The sequence below is a fragment of the Polypterus senegalus genome, chromosome 6, assembly GCF_016835505.1.
Source record: "Polypterus senegalus isolate Bchr_013 chromosome 6, ASM1683550v1, whole genome shotgun sequence".
In the NCBI taxonomy this organism is placed as follows: Eukaryota; Metazoa; Chordata; class Cladistia; order Polypteriformes; family Polypteridae; genus Polypterus; species Polypterus senegalus.
The window spans coordinates 118,059,602-118,080,583 of record NC_053159.1 but is presented as its reverse complement, the minus strand read 5'-3'; the positions used below and the strand labels follow the sequence as shown (position 1 = coordinate 118,080,583).

Sequence of the window (20,982 nt, the reverse complement as noted above, 5' to 3'; positions counted from 1 at the left end):
ACTTTCTGTGGAACAGGGCGGAGGGGCGGGGTTATTCGATGGGTGTTGGGAATTGAAGTTTTTTTTCGTTTGAGTCTGTTTTTATTTGTTAGCAAAGACTTTCTTAGAATAATTTTAGCACTTTTTTATAATAACACTTGCCGATAGTTGGGTAAAATAATTTGAAATATTTTGCTCTAAATTGTATTCATCCTTTAGTTCGTTCTATACACACACTTTCACAGTAATCAGAGTCGTGATTCGTCGGTAACACAGCAGAGAAGAGTTGGAACTTAGCGCCAACAGAAAATGCAGAACTTCTCGCATTTATGGGGAAATAAGAAACAAATTCGAGACCGACATCTCCAGGATAGCAGACAAGCAGTAAGCGTCGAAGGCAACATGTACTTGTCCATATTATAAGGCTATATCGGAATCCAGTGGCCAAGACCAGACGAAGCTGTGCGCTGAAGATGTAAATCCAGGTAAACAGGAAAAGCCACATTATTGACGGATTGCAGCCGAGCAAGCATTTTTCAGTTCTGGCCAAACATTCCGAACTGTGTGTAAAATGTTAATTTCTTTAAATGAGTGATACCATGATACTGTGGTTGAACATATTTGACCACAAAACTACATATTCCAGCATATATTTCTCTTTGTTTCAATAGGTTGTGTAACGAACGCTGTTACCATAGTAACCATTTTACTCGATTGTAGACGCAAGGTGGAGAAAGCGACCCCGAACTGGAAAATATAGGTGAATGGATAGTCCGCTTGTCAACGGAGTCAGTATTGTTAAAATTAAAACTCTCAAAGCACATTGCAGAGCAGATTTTAAAATTACAAATAAATTAACGCATTCTTAATTATAAAAAGCACAGCACAACGTTATAACGCAAGGAAAAGGTTTTTGATTAGACCGGAAGTACTGCTTACAATTGACACTGCCACATTTTAAATCTGGAGAGTGAACGCACATGTTTAGTTTTGTGTTTGTTTTGTGTTAGCATTACATGTCATTTCTTTTTTTAAATTATACCTCATTTTAAACTATACCGTATTTTCAATAGTATATAGAGGGCTTGGCATGTAGGTAGAAGCGCGCTTTGTAAAAATAAAAAAAGAATTAAAATGAATATTGGCACAGGACTGTTAACACTACAACATTTAACATGTTACGAAAAATGATAAGATTACTAAATAAAAAAAACTTAATATCATATTGTTTAGAGTCCTGGAGACCTCAGCCATCAAGCTGCTTCCCCTTTTGGCCATTCCACAGCTGAGACAGCAGGCCAGCCAATCATATGAAAAGATCCCTACCCAATGATTCCTGCAATCCTCCATCATAGATGACTTTACCTTAGGCAGGCAGAACAACGTGGCAGGTGGGCAGTGGCACCAAGTTCCACATTTGAGTACCAAAAAGAGAAACAGAGTTACTAACAAATTATAACTATCATATGATTTATGTTTTAGTGCTAATGACCAAAGATGCAGTCTGTACAGTTAATCAGCAGCTCTAGTCCAGATATGCTAAACTGAAGTAGTGATTCTTCAGCTGGGATTAGAAAGCTGAGACTAAAGGGGCATCTCTTATAGTAGCAGGCAGACCATTCCACAGTTTAGGGGCCTTGTAACTAAAAGCTAGACCTCTCACTGTTATTTTATTAATCCTTGTAATCATAAGCAGACCAGCATCTTGAGATCTTAATGGTTTGTAAGTCATGGTAAGTTCAGATATAGTAAGCCATACCTTGGCCATTCAAGGCTTTATATGTTAAAAGAAGGATTTTGAAATCTACCCTAAACTTAACTGAGAGCCAGTGTCAGGATTTAAGAACTGGAGTTATGTGTTCGTATTTTGTTGTTCTTGTAATAATTCTTACAGCAGCATTGTGGATTAACTGGAAGCTGTATAAAGAACAATTTGAACAGCCAGTGAACACCGCATTGCAGTAGTCAATCCTACCAGAAATAAATACATGAACTGAAGAGAAAAACAGTATAAACTCTAACCAAATAAGTGGGGTACTTAAGGTGGATTTTTAATCTTTCTTACTGTATGTGTTTAGCTCTAAGTATTTTGCAGTTTTAGAAGTCAGTCTGTCCATGCTTCGCTAAATAGTCTCAGAAAGACCGACTGAGTAAGCTTGAACTTTGCCGTATTCATGCTGTAAATAACTGTATCGTGAAGCCAAAATCTACTAGTACAGTACTCTGATTCTCAATATTGAAGTCATTCGTGCCAGTATCGCGAAAAGATCCTCCCAAGACAAGCACAATAGAATGCGATGATGTTACAAAATAGAAGCATCCCAACCTTTAACCATGTATTTATTTTGAAGTTGTTTTTTTAAATCAGATCAGTGCTTTAAGAAAAGGAAAATGTCATTTCAGATGTAAACTACAAAAGTAAGTAAAACGCTAAAAAACGTTATTTAGAAGTATAATTTACGCATTAACCTGTAAACTGTGAGGGATTACTTCATTTAAAAAATCTTTTCATTGCAGTCATACATAACACGCCAAGACGAACACCAGTGAGGCGCGTTGTGTATGTGTCAGTGTTAAAGGACACACGCGCGCAACTCAGAACATTCATGCAGTATTTTTTATTGCATAATATCTGTACATTCCTGGTAACAAACAGGCCATTTTTATCCTATACAATATAGCGCCTTTAATTAACACGGAAAATACAAAACTATTTAGGTCACAGGAGCATTAAATTACTGAGACACTTTCACTAATTAATCATATACATGTATGTGGGAATTGGTCTGGTTAGCCCTGCTGCTTCACAGCCACTGAATCAAATGGCTTACTCTCGTGGCTTCTTCAGCGAGTGTTAGGCTTTACGTCAAATATATTATGGTAGTTGACGGCTCTGAACTAATCTCGTGCTTGGTAGTGTTCATAAATGCTTTCTGGATTAAACTGGTGCCACACCGTGTTAGATCCCGTCTTATTTCCAGTTCCGAGTCGTCTAGTTCTTCGGACAGTTGCGTAGATAAAATACCATCTAAATTGTTATTTCGATACAGTCGCAGTGACACGTTGTCAAAATGACATATAGTTCAAAATAAATTGTGTCCAGTACTTTTGTTTTGGTCTGTAATCAATGTCACACTACGCATCTCCTCACTTCTCCCTGGTTCAATAAAACGTTGTGATTACAGGCGAATTACACCCTTAGACAGTGACACGTTAATAGTTTTAGAAAAGCAGTTAACCTATTTCTGTGATTCGATTCGTTTATCCATTCCCTCTTTTGTATTAAACTATGCTACCGACTCACCGAAAATACATAAATTAACGTTATAGCACAACCGTCAGAAAACAAGATAATCAGGAGCTTATCCGAGAAAGTTTCCTGTATGAGGTGTGTCGAACTGCGTTGCCATTGGAAGCTACACTTCCTGGGCAGGGTCAGCTTTACTTGACTGACTGCCTATCTTCTGTAACTGGATGTTGTATTTTGGTTTCCTGATTGAGGTGCCGTCAAAGATTACAGATCAGCGTGCTGCTGGTGAGTATGTCGCGAACTTAGTGTAATTAAGCGGCTATCTAACTTCAGAAATAAACCGTTTCAGGGAGAAAATTAGAAATAAAGGGAAGGAGCCGCTTAAACTAGTCCGTATAGAGCTTCTAAGGCTAAACGAGTGAGAAAGCAACACAAAAGGCGCTTCCCAGTTCAATTTTTTGTTATAAATAGCGAAAACCTCTTTTTCCTTTCACTGACAGAATGCTGTCCCGTCTAAGTTGGAGGAACAGTATGCTCATTGCACAGTCCCTGAGATGCATAAATGCGCAATTTCAGTCTGTTGCATTTTGTCTTTTTCTGTTTAGTTTATTTATTTCTGTGCATCACAAGTTGCCGAGACACACAAAACACAAATTAGACTTTCTTTCATCCCGTTTACATTGGTATGTACTGTATATGTATGGATGGATCTATTGGTGTCCTTTAAGCTGGATATGTAGACTACTTTATTTGCCATTAAACGTACCGTGAAAGTGGGTCCATGGTGTGTAAAGCACACTTTTCAAATGGGATTTGAAGTTGCTTCTAAAGTCCCGAGGGAAGCAAATCAATTATTTTCCACATTCATGTTGCTAAGGTATTAGAAACCTTGTTTTCTCCCTTTAGAGAAGCAGGAAAATAAGTTTTGCTGACTCACTCCTGGAGAACAAAAGAGATCTAGTGTCAGTTTATCTGGTCTATTATAACTGGTTTAAAATAATCTTTTTTTTCACGGACACAAGCTTTCATTCCTCACCATCAAATGTGCCCATTGCCACTCCAACGTTACACATTTTCTTTGTTGCTTTGCTAAGCACCTTAAGAGCAGTTGCTTGACAGTATCCATATCTTAGGATTTTTTTTTTACTTAATTTCCTCTGTGTGTTTTATTTTAATTTTTTTATTAGATTGTCACAGTACCCTGAAGGTTTGTCATCGGTCGCAAACTGAGATTTGACCATTTAATATTAGAAACAAGTTTCTGAATAAATACATTAAATACTAATTTTTTAAATTCTGGTGACCATATTTGCATTTTTAAATACCGTGCAGTACATAATAGTAGGAAAGAGACAGTATATAATTTTCTTAAAATGTTTATTAAACTTATAATTATTTTGTATATTGTTAACACTCATTCAATGATTCAAGGATTCACATTCCTCCTCATTCTTTAAGAACTTTCTCTTTTCTATTTTTTTCATTTTGCTCAATGAACTTCTTTGAGAATTAGATGTCACTATCCCTGATAGATAAAGAAAAAGGGAATAAGACTGTACACACCAGTGATATTCAAGGAAAAATTAAAAAAAGAAAGGAGGATCTGTTCAAATTGTCATATACAGTATTATTATTATTATTATTAATATGGTAATTATTGTCACATTTACAGACTAGAATGAAATTCTTTCTTGCATGTGCTAATCAACACACAACACAGCTCCATGATTAGTCCGTACAACTATCTTATCAAAGACAAAACCTTTGTCTTCCTTACTTCAAAACTCTCAAAATATATTTACAGTTAATGTAAGTCAACACAGCATATTGAGGAGCACCAGTTTCTTAAAATTAAAAATCTGACAGATACTTAATTGTAGAAGCTTTCTTCATCCAGGCCAAATACTCGAGAGCCTGTTTGCATTAGTGATACCAGTGACACTGGGCTAAGCAAATGTACCTCAGAGCAAAATGAAACAACATTGTTTGTGCATGGTCATCAGTGAGAGGATGAACCCTCAAATAATATTTCTTCATAACTGATCAACCATGTTATGCACAGTCATTAACTCTGTGTGTTTCTAGAGGCTAGAACAAGTAGTGTCACTGACAGTCTCTCTTAAACATAAACCAGCATACTGTGAGTGCTTTGAAAATTGAAAATAATATAAATAGCTGTAGTGCAGTGATCACCTATTAATGACACAGGCATTTACAGAGTATTGCTGTATGTGATGGTTTGACACAAATCAAATGTACGTATTCATCATCCAAGTGACCGACAACATGTATGAATACTGGTGACTTGCAGACCCCAGGGTCCAGCTTCTCTTAGATGTCCCCAAGTTCATCTTCAAATGAGCTTTTAAAAATCAATATGCTTCACTGTACGAGCTGGTCCAGATTAGGTTGATCTAACAGTGAGAATAATACCAGCTCAAATGGAGATTCACAGAGTAACCTACAGTATATTCGAAAATGAGAAGTCTGTCCTTACTCAGTGGGGAGGAACTTGTCTTTGTCATCAATGGTAAGGGAAGTTATCCAATATTCATATAAAAATGGCTGTTCTTTGAAGTGATCTGTGGATGTGGCCAAGCTAGATGGCAAGGAGAATAATTCCACAATGTGCCGTGTCTGAAGAAATAAGAAGCTGAGTTTGAGATTTGAAGTTTTCTGTTAAACTAGACTGAGGACATTTTAACTCTTTGTGATGGACCGCTGCCCCATCCAAAACAGAATTTATTGAATTCTGCAACCTTGACCGTTAATGGAATTTCATGGTTTGTAACTGAATTCTGCATGTTTCTTGTTTCTGTGCTGTTTATTTGTTGATTTTATTGATTTATTTTGCCCTTTCTGTGACTTTTGAATATGGATTGTGTATTGAATTTGCCAGAATTTTGCTTGCAATGTTTGTTGTTTTGTTTGCCTGTTTTACAACCACTATTTGTTTTTAATGTAATTGACTCGCAGCATATTTCTTCAAAAAACATAAGCAGAACTGTGGGCTAAGAAAGATCATTCTATGTAGAGGATAATGCATTATGTCATTATTTACAATATAGCTAGATACATTACAGCTTACAGTGTGAGGTCTTGAATTATTCAGATCCTTATTAATAATGTGGAAAAGAGTCTTCTTTTTGCCCTAAGAAATGCCAGTGCTTCATCAGTTAATTGTTGGCCTGAGTGTTGCTGTCCTCATTTTTGCTACCTCTTTTGCAGTTATCTCACATATACTGCATCAGCCTATCCTCTGTATGCTGAAAAACTGAGCTACAGAATGGAAAATCAAGGTGTGGTCAAGCAGGAGGTGTGTTTAGAGTCTGACATTAAGGATGGAGAGTAAGTCTTTTTAAATTGTATATACCTTGTGTTTGTATGCAGTGAAGAGTCTTGTTGAATGAAAATTCTCTTTCAGTAGGTATTATTTTCATTAAATCAGTTTCAGGGATGTGGGTTTTGTATACATGTAATTTAAGAAGCAAGCAGCTGTTCAATATTTGTTTTTTGTCAGGATGCGTGAAGTAGAAGTCGGTGGCCAGAAGGTGCTTTTGCTAAAGAGTGAAGGAGAATACAGTGCAATTGGACACCTGTGCACCCATTATGGCGCACCCCTAATCAAAGGTAGTTTATTTTATTGTCTTCAACAAAAATATTTTTTTTATTGCAGAAGGCTAAAATGTCAGCAAATTGCATACCTAGTTATACACTTGTGTTGTAGCACATGTAGCTCTCGTCTAAATAGAAAGAGTGTCACTATCATATTGTACAAAATAATTTTTGTGTTCATTTACACATTTTTCACCCAGTTCACCAAATGGCCATCCATCCATCCATCCATTATCTAACCCACTGAATCCGAATACAGGGTCACGGGGGTCTGCTGGAGCCAATCCCAGCCAACAAGGCAGGAACTAATCCTGGGCAAGGTGCCAACCCACCGCAGGACACACAAACACACCCACCACACACTAGGGCCAATTTAGAATCGCCAATCCAGTTAACCTGCATGTCTTTGGATTGTGGGAGGAAACCGGAGCGCCCGGAGGAAACCCACGCAGACACGGGAGAACATGCAAACTCCACGCAGGGAGGACCCGGGAAGCGAACCCGGGTCACCTAACTGCGAGGCAGCAGCGCTACCACTGCGCCACCGTGCCGCCCTACCAAATGGCCAAGAAGAACCAATTGGTTTATATAGCTTAGGTGATATCACATATGTTTTAAGCAACTGTGATCAAAACATGGTATAATTTGTGTATTTTTAAAGATGGTCTCAAATGTATACCAAAACAAAGGCTTATAATTTGAGGAAAGAAGACTTAATGGTGATATGGAAGTATCTAGAAAATCTAGAACAAGAAATTAAAAACTATGGAACTATAAATGATCGATGATGTCATTTCAGAGACCTTCTGATCTAGGCTTATGTAAATAGTGTGTCACTTACTCACAGATTCCTCTAACAAACGCCTCCTTATCTGCCCTCGAGGCCTTGTAGCTGTTCTTCTCAGTTCCCTGTACATGGCAGAGTTGCCCTCTTCTCTGTGATATCCATGGTGTTCTGTGAAATGAAACACCTCCTACTTCCTCACACAAACTGCATGCAAACTCATTAGAAACAGCCTGATCTTGGAGTCTAGCTGGTTCCAGCCTCACTCTGCTAATTAGGAGGTAGCCTACTGCACTTATACTGGATCTTCAGAGTAGCAACAATGAGTCCATGGTCAGAATTCACAAACTGGGCACATTTGTAGATGATGTGTTTCTGTAGGAGACTCCAGCATCTGCCCACAAGGATGTGATCAATCTCCTTCACTGCACTACCATATTGGAGTACCAGGTCCAATGATGCATCTCAGGGTGCTGAAACCAGGATCCTGCCATCTGCAGATCCTGACCTTTTGCAAAGTCAAGGAACTTGGAGCCACTTTCACCATGGTCACCAGACCCACAGGGACAAACATAATCCTCATAGTCGGCTCTGTCAGTGCCAGTGGCTGCATTGAAGTCCCCCATGACAAGAGGAATGTCACATTGCTGGAACCCATCAACCACCAAGCGCAGTGGCAAATAAAATGACTCCCTCATCAGAGAAACACCACAGTCAGAGCATGCACTGAGACAGCAGACAAGATGCCCAGAGAGTGCCTTAATCTGAGTCTCATAATATGCTCATTAAAAGGAGTGACATCAGAAACCATCAGGAGGAGCTGATCCTCCAGCTACTTCCTGAGTATGACAGCCATCACAGCAGCCAGAATAATAAAAGGTGTACCCAGCTACAGAGATCTGGCCAGTCCCAGGTCTTCACATCTCAGAGAGTGCTACCACTGAAATGCAGAGTTTATGAAGCACCAGAGGAAGATGATCATCATGCCAGAGAGACAAGACATTCCATGTGCCTACATGGATGGGCTGCCTCAAATTGGGACCCAAGTGCCGCTGTGCAGCGGTGACACCACAGCAGTTTCAATCCCCAACAGGGCTGACCCCATTGGCTTTCTGGCAGTTTTGATTGTTCTGGGGATGAGGCTCCCGAGGGCTTTCCCCCATCCCCTTTCATAATGCAAGTAGCCTTCCAGTGGGCTGCTTCAGCAGAGCTACTCACACAAAGAACTGAAAGGAGTCTTGTCATTTGTTTTGGAGCTGCATTAAGTTTTTACAGTGGCTGAAGTGCTAATCCTGCCACCAACCCCCAAGGTTTCCCTTCAAGTTGGAGGACCACTTGGAGGACCAAATGCAGTATGTGAACACAGCAAAAGGTATTTATGGGTTTAAGACAACAGTAATTCAACATTCAGAAGTGCCATAGGTTTCCGATCAGAGCTCATTTAATTTTTTTAATATATTTGTTATCTTTTGCCAAGTACTATTTGGTATTTGGGTCTTTGCTTCTAAATGCATTTGTCACAGTAATGAATAGCATATCTGTTATATTTCTCCCTTTGGGAATTATTTAATTTCTACCATGTATTCCATGTATTTTGCGTCAATTATCAGTTGCTTTATGAGATCAACCAAGAAATTATGTGCATTGGCTCAAAATTAAGGGATCGTTATTCTTTACATGTGAAACAATGAAAAACAGGACTTTTGGGACATCTTTAGCAATGACGACTGATGCTGAACTATAGCTAAATGCAAAAAGTTGGTTTTTTGAAGACATTTTTTTCCTCTTGAGAACTGTCAATCATATTTAACCTTAGCCTGATTCAACAGCTGCTTGATTTACATCCACTAAGCATCCCATAATGCTTTTCTTGTAGGTCTCACAGGACCTCGCCATCTCATGCTCCAGTTGCTTAATAAGGTTGCTAAAGTGCCATAGGAATCTTCGGGAGCACACAAGCTTTGTACTTTTCAGGCAATTTGACACCTGTGAATAAATGTACTTTTAAAATATCACTCCTAACATTTTAAGTGCTGCATACTGTAGCTCTGTTGTGGTCTGCCTCTTGGATCTTATTACAGACTCCATATAAGCTTGGTTTCTGTCTATGTACTCCATTTAAATAGTTGCATTTTGAGTCTGATTTTTAATATAAATTCCTTTCATGTAGGTTTTTGGAGTGTATGCTTCATTCTTGCTTCATAACTTCTTATTAAGCTCTAAGTTTGTTTTTATGATGGAATTTTTATATATTTCTCTAAAGTACTGTGATACAGTATATCCATGCATTTACTCAATAAATTACAGGGTCCAATTCATAGATTAATGGAGCAAGAACTCATCCTGGCAACATCAGGAGCAGCACTCATAATGGGTTACCAATCAGGCTAACAAACACAACTGTGGGCTGTAGAAGGAAACCAGAATATTTGGAGAAATTAAGCATGGATATGGGAACAAAATGCAATCATCCACACAGACAACAACTAGGCTTTGGTTCATGCCTGTTTTTTTTTAGAAATGTGCTAGTCACAGTTACACTGGACTGTTAACACTGATTACACACAATATACACTAAACTTTAAGCAAGCTTACCCAGTTGAGAGATAACTGTTTACTAGGAGATATAAAAGGTCCCTACCGGAATTTCTGGTCCTGTTCAATTCTTTTACTTGTCATTTTTTCCTCTCGTTTTACTTTCTTTATTTCTTTGTTGTAACAAGGTTTACTGACATGAAATAAGGAAATACAGTTCTGCATTTATATGTATATTCCAGAGAAAAGCCAAGCAAAATGACACCTTATATTGGCTAACTAAAAAGATTACAATATGCAAGCTTTTGAGGCAACTCAGGCCCCTTCTTCAGGCAAGATGTAATACAGAAACCGAAGTTCCCTGTGTTTATATACACACACTAGGACAAGAAACAACATTGGTAAATCTTAAATGTAAAAAACTAATAGATTCATTCAGGCTAAGATTAGTTTAACAAGAGAGAGAAGAACAATGTATGGTCAAGATCTTTGGATAAGATAACTGTCCAACAAAGTCCTTTGAAGTTTGTGATGAGTTTTTCAAAACAATATGGGTCTGTAGACAGGTTATCTGTGTCAGTCTGAGAGATGCAAACAGTCCTCATACCTGGCCATAAAACTCTTGTCTCTATTCAAGCCATGTTGTAATGTATTAAATTTTAACATGAGTTTAACAACACCCTAGTACTATGTATATTCTAGTAATTCCTAAATTATACAGCACTGAATAATGAATAATTTACAGTATGTATTTAAGATTTTATCGATACTACTATAAATGTACAAAGACAGATTGCCAGTTTATCTCATGAGACAGTGTTCTCTTATCAGTTTGCTCAAAGTTACGTTTTAGTTTTACATTGGTTTTGGATTTCATACATTTGGAACTGGATGGTGAACTGTTTTGTGTTTTTTTTGGAGTCCAGTTTTATCTGTACTTCTTAATTAAGTACTGGTTCTGCATCTCCATTTGTGGTGATTTAGTTTCTGGTTATGTTATCAGAGTGAAATTTTGTCAGAGTTTCTTTGTTTGTGGATTATTACAGATCTCAAAATGTACATTTTATCACAGATTTTATTTTGCTTATCTTATGTTTATTTTTTTGGGTTTTACAGTTGGATTTTGTTTTGTTGCAATTGATTCTAGTCTTTTTTTTAGATAGTTTTGTAATAGTTAACAAAACAGTAGATACAAATTACGTGAGCAGTTGTCTCCTTCATTATATCTCATATTTTTTAATAACTGGTTGGGTCAGTGGGGACAATTATCTCCTTAAATAAGGCATAGTTTGTAATGTGGAATTTTTTTTCAGTTTACTTAAAAAGACTTGTAATATGTAACTTTTGTGTTTTTAATTTAGATAGAATTTAGCTTTTATGTGAATAAACTGTGTGACCAGGAATACAGTCCTGACAGTATATGTGCTAAATGTATCCTGATAAAGAGGTTTGTGACCAGAGATGTGCATTGGGTAAGAAAGATTTTGGGAAAGGAGCTTGAAAAGAGTGATATTGAGAAGTGGGATTTTGCGGCTGCTAAGGAGCGATGGGGAGGCTTGTGGCTATTGAGGAGTGGGGAATAAGGTTATAATGGGAACTGATTTTTAACCAAAACATATGTAAGTATTATGGATGATTGGTCCTGTGTTTTAAAGGAATAAGGGTTGCAGTTAAGAGATCGAAATGGAAAATGACTGTGTTTGTTATATGGTAAAATTATATTGTTGCAAATTGTATTTTGTAATGTGCAAATAAAAGCTTATTTTTACAAAAAAAGAAAACAATTAGCTCACAGACCATGAGGTCTAATGACATGTTGCTGTCAGGATGTGGGGGCGAAGCTGCAGAGGCTGATTTCCTACATTAGACAAGGCTCAAAAGGGTTTTGGGATAGCAAGTTTTAGAAGACATTGTGGGCTAAATCCGCAAAATTTTAACATTGGTCTAGAACAAAGCAAAAATATAAAAAAAAAAAACAGTAAATCACAAATGCACAGCAAAGAAATGCTCACCAGCTTCCAAGCATATTCGAATGAACTGCAGGAAACTGTGGGTTGACCCTGCCTTTATTGGGCTGAGGGCAGTCCCTTGCGGTGATTAGATGGAGGCCACACCTATTGGGAAACCACAGACAAAACACAAGGAATGTAACTGAGGCATAGATACACAGATACAATCAAAAACAAAGAATAATGCAAATAATGAACAAAAGTAAAACTAACATAAATTACTCAAAAATGAATACAAAAAATATAAAACAGGAATTTGAATCAGAGCCAGAGGAGGAACTCTGTTTGAGACCTTTGTAGAAAAGGGGTCCTTTAGATCTGTCCTTCTTCTGAATCATCATCTAAACAAATTGGCAGGAATGACAGATTGTACCGAAGGTTAGCTAAACTAATCAGTGTGTATATACTTGTAAGAAGATGTGAAATAAGAGTTTTCTGAACTTTATTGTTTTAATTTGTTTCTCATTATTATCTTAAAATTACATCAAACTGACAGAAAGAAAGATGAGTTGTATCACTTACTGAAAATAGCAATCAAGTCACTGTATAAAAGAAAGCACCTCCATTTGCGTAACATAGACCCTATACAGAATTTGGAGGAGTATCTCGGCTTGTAAGGTGGAGAGATGACACATAGCTTTTAATATGAGATAAGCAAAATAAGTGTTTGGTTTGATAAAGAGAGATCATAGGCAGTTCTGAAGATGCACCAAAACAACATGCTGTCAGAGGACAAATGTACAGAGCCACCTATAAAATGAAAATGTGCCACAATGAAAAGGAGGAGAAAGGCTGCAGTGTGAAAGTGCATACTTTTAAAGAATGCCTTAGTTGGTTATACTGAAGTGCAGCTTTATGGTTATATGTTTTTGTTTACCTTTGACTTCAACAGATAATACTTGGTTTCTTTACAAATAAACACAAGCAGGGCTGGCTCAAGGGTGTATGACACCCCTAAACCATATTATCTAATGGTGTCTCCTCTGAGAAATTTGACTCTCTAAAATAATTTTACAAAATATATTACAGTTGAAGAAAATCACTGGTACTCTATGTTGTCATCATCTTGTTCCTCCTTGATGGTAGAAGCATTTTGATATTAGTATTATATAGCATATAAGAACAGGTGAGTGGTTCACTCTTGGAGGTATTACCACATTAATATTAGTACTAGATGGCATCTAGGACCAGTACTGGGGGTTTTTTTGATCAAAGAGAGGGGGAGGCAGATCTTGGCTATGCCTTGGCACTCCCCAAGTAATAGTGAAGCATGGCCAGTGCCTGAACATAAGTAATAATTAAAATTAACGTTACATTTTAAATTACATTAAAATCAATTGAATATTACCACTCTGATACTTGCCTTGTTTATTGATTTCAACTGCCTCAGGAGATGAATGTAATAGCTAGAGGTGCATGTTCGAAGTGAAGGTGAAGTATCAATAATTAATACATCACTGGGGTATGTAGCCCAAACTACTTAATGAATATATTTGCTCAACTGACATTCATATACATTTTTACATATTTAGCTTTCCATATTGTCGCACGTGTCCCTGAGGATCGTCTTCCCAGCTCAGCTAAGGTAAATGATACTACACCAGGACAAGCAGGGGTGCTATTGTTAACTATCTCTTCTCTGTTACCTGTGGCTTTAAATGATGCCAAATGAGGACATCTAACCCCGTCCAGGGTGTCCAGAATAGGTCCTGCCCCGCCAAGTAAGTGCTCTATAAAAATGGACAGTCTTGGAATGTGGCACCTCATTCTTGACCAAGTTCTCAAAACAGACAGAGCTCCTATGATACTTTTGTTCTTTTATTTGGGCTGTTTTTTTGTCACATGTCTTTTACGTTTTGTCACAATGCACATTTGCATTCTTTTGTTACTCATTAAACAGGGATACCCTGTTGGTGCCACAATATACGTATTGCTGAATCTCTGTGGTATGTCCACTTAGTCACAATATTCATAAAAGCATGTATGTTAATTGAATCCAGATGTCTATGCACGATAAAGTCAGGATGAAATTACACAGACATCTTTTCTCTCTTTATTTTATTATTTCTGTCCATGCCACACAACAGAGAAATAAAAATATAATTCAAAAGAGAAATTTATTTTGGAAGTTGAGAAGTTCAGAGAAAATTGAAAACATTTGCAAGGTGAGCTAGGATGACTGTATTGCTGTGGCTAAACCTTTTCCCTGAACCCTTAGATGTATTTGGTGTGCTATTCACTCAGTTTGGCATCAAAGTCTTCATATTTTCTAATGGTTGTCCTTTTCTGTTCAAAAATCACATATTGGTTTATAAACAGTTTGTGCAAAGTATAAACTAATTAATTAGGATTTAAGACAGTGAAGTTGTGTGTTTTTTTTATTTTTATGATCTATTAAATCACATTTCATCACACTGTGTGCTATACTGTTCCAATGAATATTTCTTACACTGAAACTGAGCATCTACTCTAAGATCATTTATTCTGGCCGTAAAGTATATGTGGTGTTCTTTTAGAATGGTCCCTTTATTATAAAAAAAACAAAAACACAGGGCATTACTTGAAGGTTGCAACCTAAAAAGCTGGGTGGTATTCATGTGCAAATTACTTTCCAGGTTTTTTAAGTATAAATAATTGGTGATTGTATAATACATTTCACAAAACATCATTATTGATGTGGAAAAGCTAGTCGGACTCTCTATAAAATATATACTGTAATTTTCAATTTACCTTTCTTTTCAGGGACTTTATCAGGAAGCCGAGTGCGCTGCCCCTGGCATGGTGCCTGTTTCAATATCAAAACTGGGGACATTGAGGAATATCCAGGTCTGGACAGCTTGCCATGCTTTAAAGTAAGGAAATAAATGAGAAGGCTAAGGATGACTGTTTAAATTTACGTTGTGCTGGTCTTTGGGTTCCATAAGGTAATGAGACTTTGCTCCTGCAATAACCTGCCATGTCACACAGTTTATGCATTCTTCGTGAAGACCCATCCATCCATCATCTGCCGCTTATCCGGGGTCGGGTCGTGGGGGTAGCAGCTTAAGCAGAGAGGCCCAGACTTCCCTCTCCCCGCCCACTTCTTCCAGCTCTTCAGGGAGAATCCCAAGGCGTTCCCAGGCCAGCTGGGAGACATAGTCCCTCCAGCGTGTCCTGGGTCTTCCCCAGGGCCTCCTCCTGGTTGGAATTTGCCCGGAACACCTCACCAGGGAGGCGTCCAGGAGGCATCCTGATCAGATGCCCGAGCCACCTCATCTGACTCCCCTCGATGCGGAGGAGCAGCGGCTCTACTCTGAGCCCCTCCCGGATGACTGAGCTTCTCACCCTATCTTTAAGGGAAAGCCCAGACACCCTGCGGAGGAAACTCATTTCAGCCGCTTGTATTCGCAATCTCGTTCTTTCTGTCACTACCCATAGCTCATGACCATAGGTGAGGGTAGGAATGTAGATCGACTGGTAAATTGAGAACTTTGCCTTACGGTTCAGCTCTTTTTTCACCACGACAGACCGATGCAGATGCGGATGCCGCACCGATCCGCCTGTCAATCTCACGGTCCATTCTTCCCTCACTTGTGAACAAGACCCCGTGATACTCCTCCACTTGGGGCAGGATCTCTCCCCCAAACCTGAGAGGGCACTCCACCCTTTTCCGGCTAAGGACCATGGTCTCGGATTTGGAGGTGCTGATTCTCATCTCAGCCGCTTCACACTCAGCTGCGAACCGCTCCAGAGAGCTGAAGATCACGGCCTGATGAAGCAAACAGGACAACATCATCTGCAAAAAGCAGTGACCCAATCCTGAGTCCACCAAACCGGACCCCTTCAACACCCTGGCTGCGCCTAGAAATTCTGTCCATAAAAGTTATGAACAGAATCGTGACAAAGGGCAGCCCTGGCGGAGTCCAACTCTCACTGGAAATGGGCTCGACTTACTGCTGGCAATGCGGACCAAGCTCTGACACCGGTTGTACAGGACCGAACAGCTCTTATCAGGGGTCCGGTACCCCATACTCCCGAGCACCCCCACAGGATTCCCGAGGGACACGGTCGAACACCTTTTCCAAGTCCACAAAACACATGTAGACTGGTTGGGCAAACTCCCATGCACCCTCCAGGACTCTGCTAAGGGTGTAGAGCTGGTCCACTGTTCCACGACCAGGACGAAAACCACACTGTTCCTCCTGAATCCGAGGTTCGACTATCCGACGGACCCTCCTCTCCAGAACCCCCGAATAGACTTTTCCAGGGAGGCTGAGGAGTGTGATCCCTCTATAGTTGGAACACACCCTCCGGTCTCCCTTTTTAAAGAGGGGGACCACCACCCCGGTCTGCCAATCCAGAGGCACTGTCGGGGACCACCACCCCGGTCTGCCAATCCAGAGGCACTGTCCCCAATGTCCATGCAGTGTTGCAGAGACGTGTCAACCAAGACAGTCCTACAACATCCAGAGCCTTGAGGAACTCGGGTATCTCATCCACCCCGGGCCCTGCCACCAAGGAGTTTTTTGACCACCTCGGTGACTTCAGTCCCAGAGATGGGAGAGCCCACCTCAGAGTCCCCAGGCTCTGCTTCCTCATTGGAAGGCATGTTAGTGGGATTGAGGAGGTCTTCGAAGTACTCCTCCCACCGACCCACAGCGTCGAGTGAGGTCAGCAGCGCACCATCCCCACCATATACGGTGTTGACACTGCACTGCTTCCCCCTCCTGAGATGTCGGACGGTGGACCAGAATCTCCTCGAAGCCATCCGAAAGTCGTTCTCCATGGCCTCTCCAAACTCCTCCCATGCCCGAAGTTTTGCCTCAGCAACAACGAGCCGCATTCTGCTTGGCCTGCCGGTACCTATCAGCTGCCTCCAGAGACCCACAGGACAAAAAGGTCCTATAGGACTCCTTCTTCAGCTTGACGGCATCCCTCACCGCTGGTGTCCACCAACGGGTTCGGGGATTGCCGCCCGCGACAGGCACCGACCACCTTACGGCCACAGCTCCGGTCAGCCACCTCAACAATAGAGGCACGGAACATGGCCCATTCAGACTCAATGTCCCCACCTCCCTCGGACGTGGTGAAGTTCTGCGAGGTGGGAGTTGAAGCTACTTCTGACGGGGACTCTGCCAGCCGTTCCCAGCAGACCCTCACAACACGCTTGGGCCTACCAGGTCTGACCGGCATCTTCCCCACCATGAAGCCAACTCACCACCAGGTGGTGATCAGTTGACAGCTCCGCCCCTCTCTTCACCTGAGTGTCCAAGACATATGGCCGCAAGTCCGACGACACGACCACAAAGTCGATCATCGAACTGAGGCCTAGGGTGTCCTGGTGCCAAGTGCACATATGAACACCCTTATGCTTGAACATGGTGTTTGTTACGGACAATTCGTGAGGAGCACAGAAGTCCCATAACAAAACACCGCTCGGGTTCAGATCGGGGGGGCCATTCCTCCCAATCACGCCCTTCCAGGTCTCACTGTCATTGCCCACATGAGCATTGAAGTCTCCCAGCAGAACGAGGGAATCCCCAGAAGGTATGCCCTCTAGCACCCCCTCCAGAGACTCCAAAAAGGGTGGATACTCCAAACTGCTGTTAGGCTCCAAGTTGGGGGGCAGTAAGTATGCCCACACCTGCTCGGTGCCTCTCACCGGGGGCAACTCCAGAGTGGTACAGAGTCCAGCCCCTCTCAAGGAGATTGGTTCCAGAGTCCAAGCTGTGTGTCGAGGTGAGTCCGACTATACTGTATCTAGCCGGAACCTCTCGACCTCACGCAATAGCTCAGGCTCCTTCCCCTTCAGAGAGGTGACATTCCACGTCCCAAGAGCCAGTTTCTGTAGCCGAGGATCAGACCGCTAAGGTCTCCGCCTTCGGCCACCACCCAACTCACACTGCACCCAACCTCCTTCGCCCCTCCCATAGGTGGTGAGCCCATGGGAAGGAGGACACACGTTACCTCTTCGGGCTGTGCCCGGCCGAGCCCCATGGGTGTAGGCCCGGCCACCAGGCGCTCGCCATCGACCCCCACCTCCAGGCCTGGCTCCAGAGGGGGGCCCCGGTGACCCACGACTGGGCAAGGGAAAACATTGTCCACAGTTTTTATTCTTCATCGGAGGTTTGTTGAACCGTTCTTTGTCTCATCCCTCACCTAGGACCAGTTTGCCTTGGGTGGCCCTACCAGGGGCATAAAGCCCCGGACAACATAGCTCCCCGGATCATTGGGACATGCAAACCCCTCCACCTCGATAAGGTGACGGTTCAGGGAGGGGTCGTGAAGACCCACAAAGAGAAAAGGAAAATAAAGCTCTCCACATTATGCAACTCCCAATATCTCTTACCAGCATTTGATCCTACCAGCTTTGTTGTTTTCCAAGGATTCTACTGGATGAATCTTGAGAAAAATGCATTTAACCCAGTGGGCTCCAAAAGATAGGTACATGCTGATTATGTTATATTCTTGATCACATATTGCAGCTGGAGTCTTTTTTTTTCTCTTCATGCTTCAGGTCACAGTTGAGAATAGCAAGATTTACATCACAGCAGACAGGAAGGTAATGGTTTTTTTGTGTAAAACTCATTTCATTATGCACCAGGCTTAAGGTAAATATATATCTAAGAGGAAAGTGTTTGTCTTAACAGTTTCTGGAGTCAGGCAAGAGAGTGAAATTGATGGCACAGCGACAAGCTGAAGATCCCCACATTCTTTTGATTATTGGAGGAGGTAAGCAAAAAAAGAGGACCTGTACCGATTGGCTAGATAGGGAGACTGAGATGGGAAAGATGTGCAGCAGGTTAGGGTGGAAAAGGATAAAGATGGAAACGTACTCACAAGCGAGGAGAGTGTGTTGAGCAGATGGAAAGAGTACTTTGAGAGGCTGATGAATGAAGACAACAAGAGAGATGAGATTGGATGATGTGGAGATAGTGAATCAGGAATTGCAACGGATTAGCAAGGAGCAAGTAAGGACAGCTATGAAGAGGATGAAAAATGGAAAGGCCCTTGGTCCAGATGACATACCTATGGAATCATGGAGGTGTTTAGGAGAGATGGCAGTGGAGTTTTTAACCAGATTGTTTAATGGAATCTTGGAAAGTGAGAGGATGGCTGAGGAGTGGAGAAGATGTGTACTGGTGCTGATATTTAAGAATAAGGGGGATGTGCAGGATTGCAGCAACTACACGGGAATAAAATTAACGAGCCACAGCATGAAGTTATGGGAAAGAGTAGTGGAAACTAGGTTAAGAAGTGAGGTAATGATTAGCGAGCAGCAGTATGGTTTCATGCCAAGAAAGAGCACCACAGATGCAATGTTTTCTCTGAGGATGTTGATGGAGGAGTTTAGAAAAGGCCAGAAGGAGTTGCATTGCGTCTTTGTGGACCTGGAGAAAACATATGACAGGGTGCCTCAAGAGGAGCTGTGGTGTTGTATGAGGAAGTCAGGAGTGGCAGAGAAGCACATAATATGTAAGTTGTACAGGATATGTACGAGGGAAGTGTAACAGTGGTGAGGTCTGCGGTAGGAGTGACAGATGCATTCAAGTTGGAGGTGGGATTACATCAGGGATCAGCTCTGAGCCCTTTCTTATTTGCAATGGTGATGGACAGGTTGACAGATGAGATTAGACAGGAGTCCCCGTGGACTATGATGTTTGCTGATGACATTGTAATCTGTAGTAGGGAGCAGGTTAAGGAGACCCTGGAAAGGTGGAGATATGTTCTAGAGAGGAGAGGAATGAAGGTCAGTAGGAACAAGACAGAATACATGAGAGGGAGGTCAATGGAATTGTAAGGATGCAGGGAGTAGAGTTGGCAAAAGTGGATGAGTTTAAATACTTGGGATCAACAGTACAGAGTAATGGGGATTATGGAAGAGAGGTGAAAAAGAGAGTGCAGGCAGGGTGGAGTGGGTGGAGAAGAGTGTCAGGAGTAATTTGTGACAGACGGGTATGAGCAAGAGTGAAAGGGAAGGTCTACAGGACGGTAATGAGACCAGCTGTGTTATATGGGTTGAAAACGGTGGCGCTGACCTGAAAACAGGAGACAGAACTGGAGGTGGCAGAGTTAAAGATGCTAAGATTTGCATTGGGTGTGACAAGGATGGATAGGATTAGAAATGAGTACATTAGAGGGTCAGCTCAAGCTGGACGGTTAGGAGACAAAGCCAGAGAGGCGAGATTGCTTTGGTTTGGACATGTGCAGAGGAGAGATGCTGGGTATATTGAGAGAAGGATGCTAAGGATAAAGCTGCCAGGAAAGAGGAAAAGAGGAAGGCCTAAGCGAAGGTTTATGGATGTAGTGAGAGAGAGGACATGCAGGTGATGGGTGTAACAGAACAAGATGCAGAGGATAGAAAGATATGGAAGAAAATGATCCGCTGTGGCAACCCCTAACGGGAGCAGCTGAAAGAAGAAGAAGAAGCAAGAAGTGACTACCTAGATGTGTCCTAAATGTTCATCCCCTGAGGTCACATAATTTTCCATGAACCCTTGCTTTCAGGAAACAATCCCAGATGTTCTTTATGTATCTGAAGATTAACTGTAAATCATTGTTTACAGGTCCTGCTGCACTGGTTTGTGCAGAGACTCTTCGGCAAGAAAGCTGTAAGGGGAGAATCATCATGGCAACACAAGAGGAACTTCCACCGTATGACAGAACAAAGCTCAGCAAGGTTAGTATTAGAGTAGGTCAGGACATTAGAATTGAGGACCTTCTCATATGAGGATTATGCCCAAAATGAGAGGGTGGATGGAGACAAACTGTAAGTCCTGTGACACATGTAAATTTAATGTTTTTTTTCTTACATATAAATGTTACATCTT

General features: G+C 41.1%; 1 protein-coding gene across 2 annotated transcripts in view; it reads left to right on the top strand.

The window, feature by feature from the left end:
* Positions 1–39: 39 nt before the first annotated feature.
* aifm4 (apoptosis inducing factor mitochondria associated 4) overlaps positions 40–20,982 on the top strand; it is a 39,074-nt gene continuing 18,131 nt past the window's right edge. The window contains exons 1-7 of one of the 2 annotated variants that reach the window (XM_039756922.1): positions 40–464; positions 6,458–6,577; positions 6,750–6,859; positions 14,915–15,024; positions 18,669–18,713; positions 18,802–18,883; positions 20,719–20,831. In XM_039756922.1, coding sequence (XP_039612856.1) covers positions 6,516–6,577; positions 6,750–6,859; positions 14,915–15,024; positions 18,669–18,713; positions 18,802–18,883; positions 20,719–20,831 — 522 coding nt within the window. In that variant the 5' untranslated portion in view covers positions 40–464; positions 6,458–6,515. Of the gene's footprint in view, positions 465–3,410; positions 3,515–6,457; positions 6,578–6,749; positions 6,860–14,914; positions 15,025–18,668; positions 18,714–18,801; positions 18,884–20,718; positions 20,832–20,982 lie in introns of those variants that run through there. The other variant, XM_039756921.1, reaches the window with a different exon arrangement.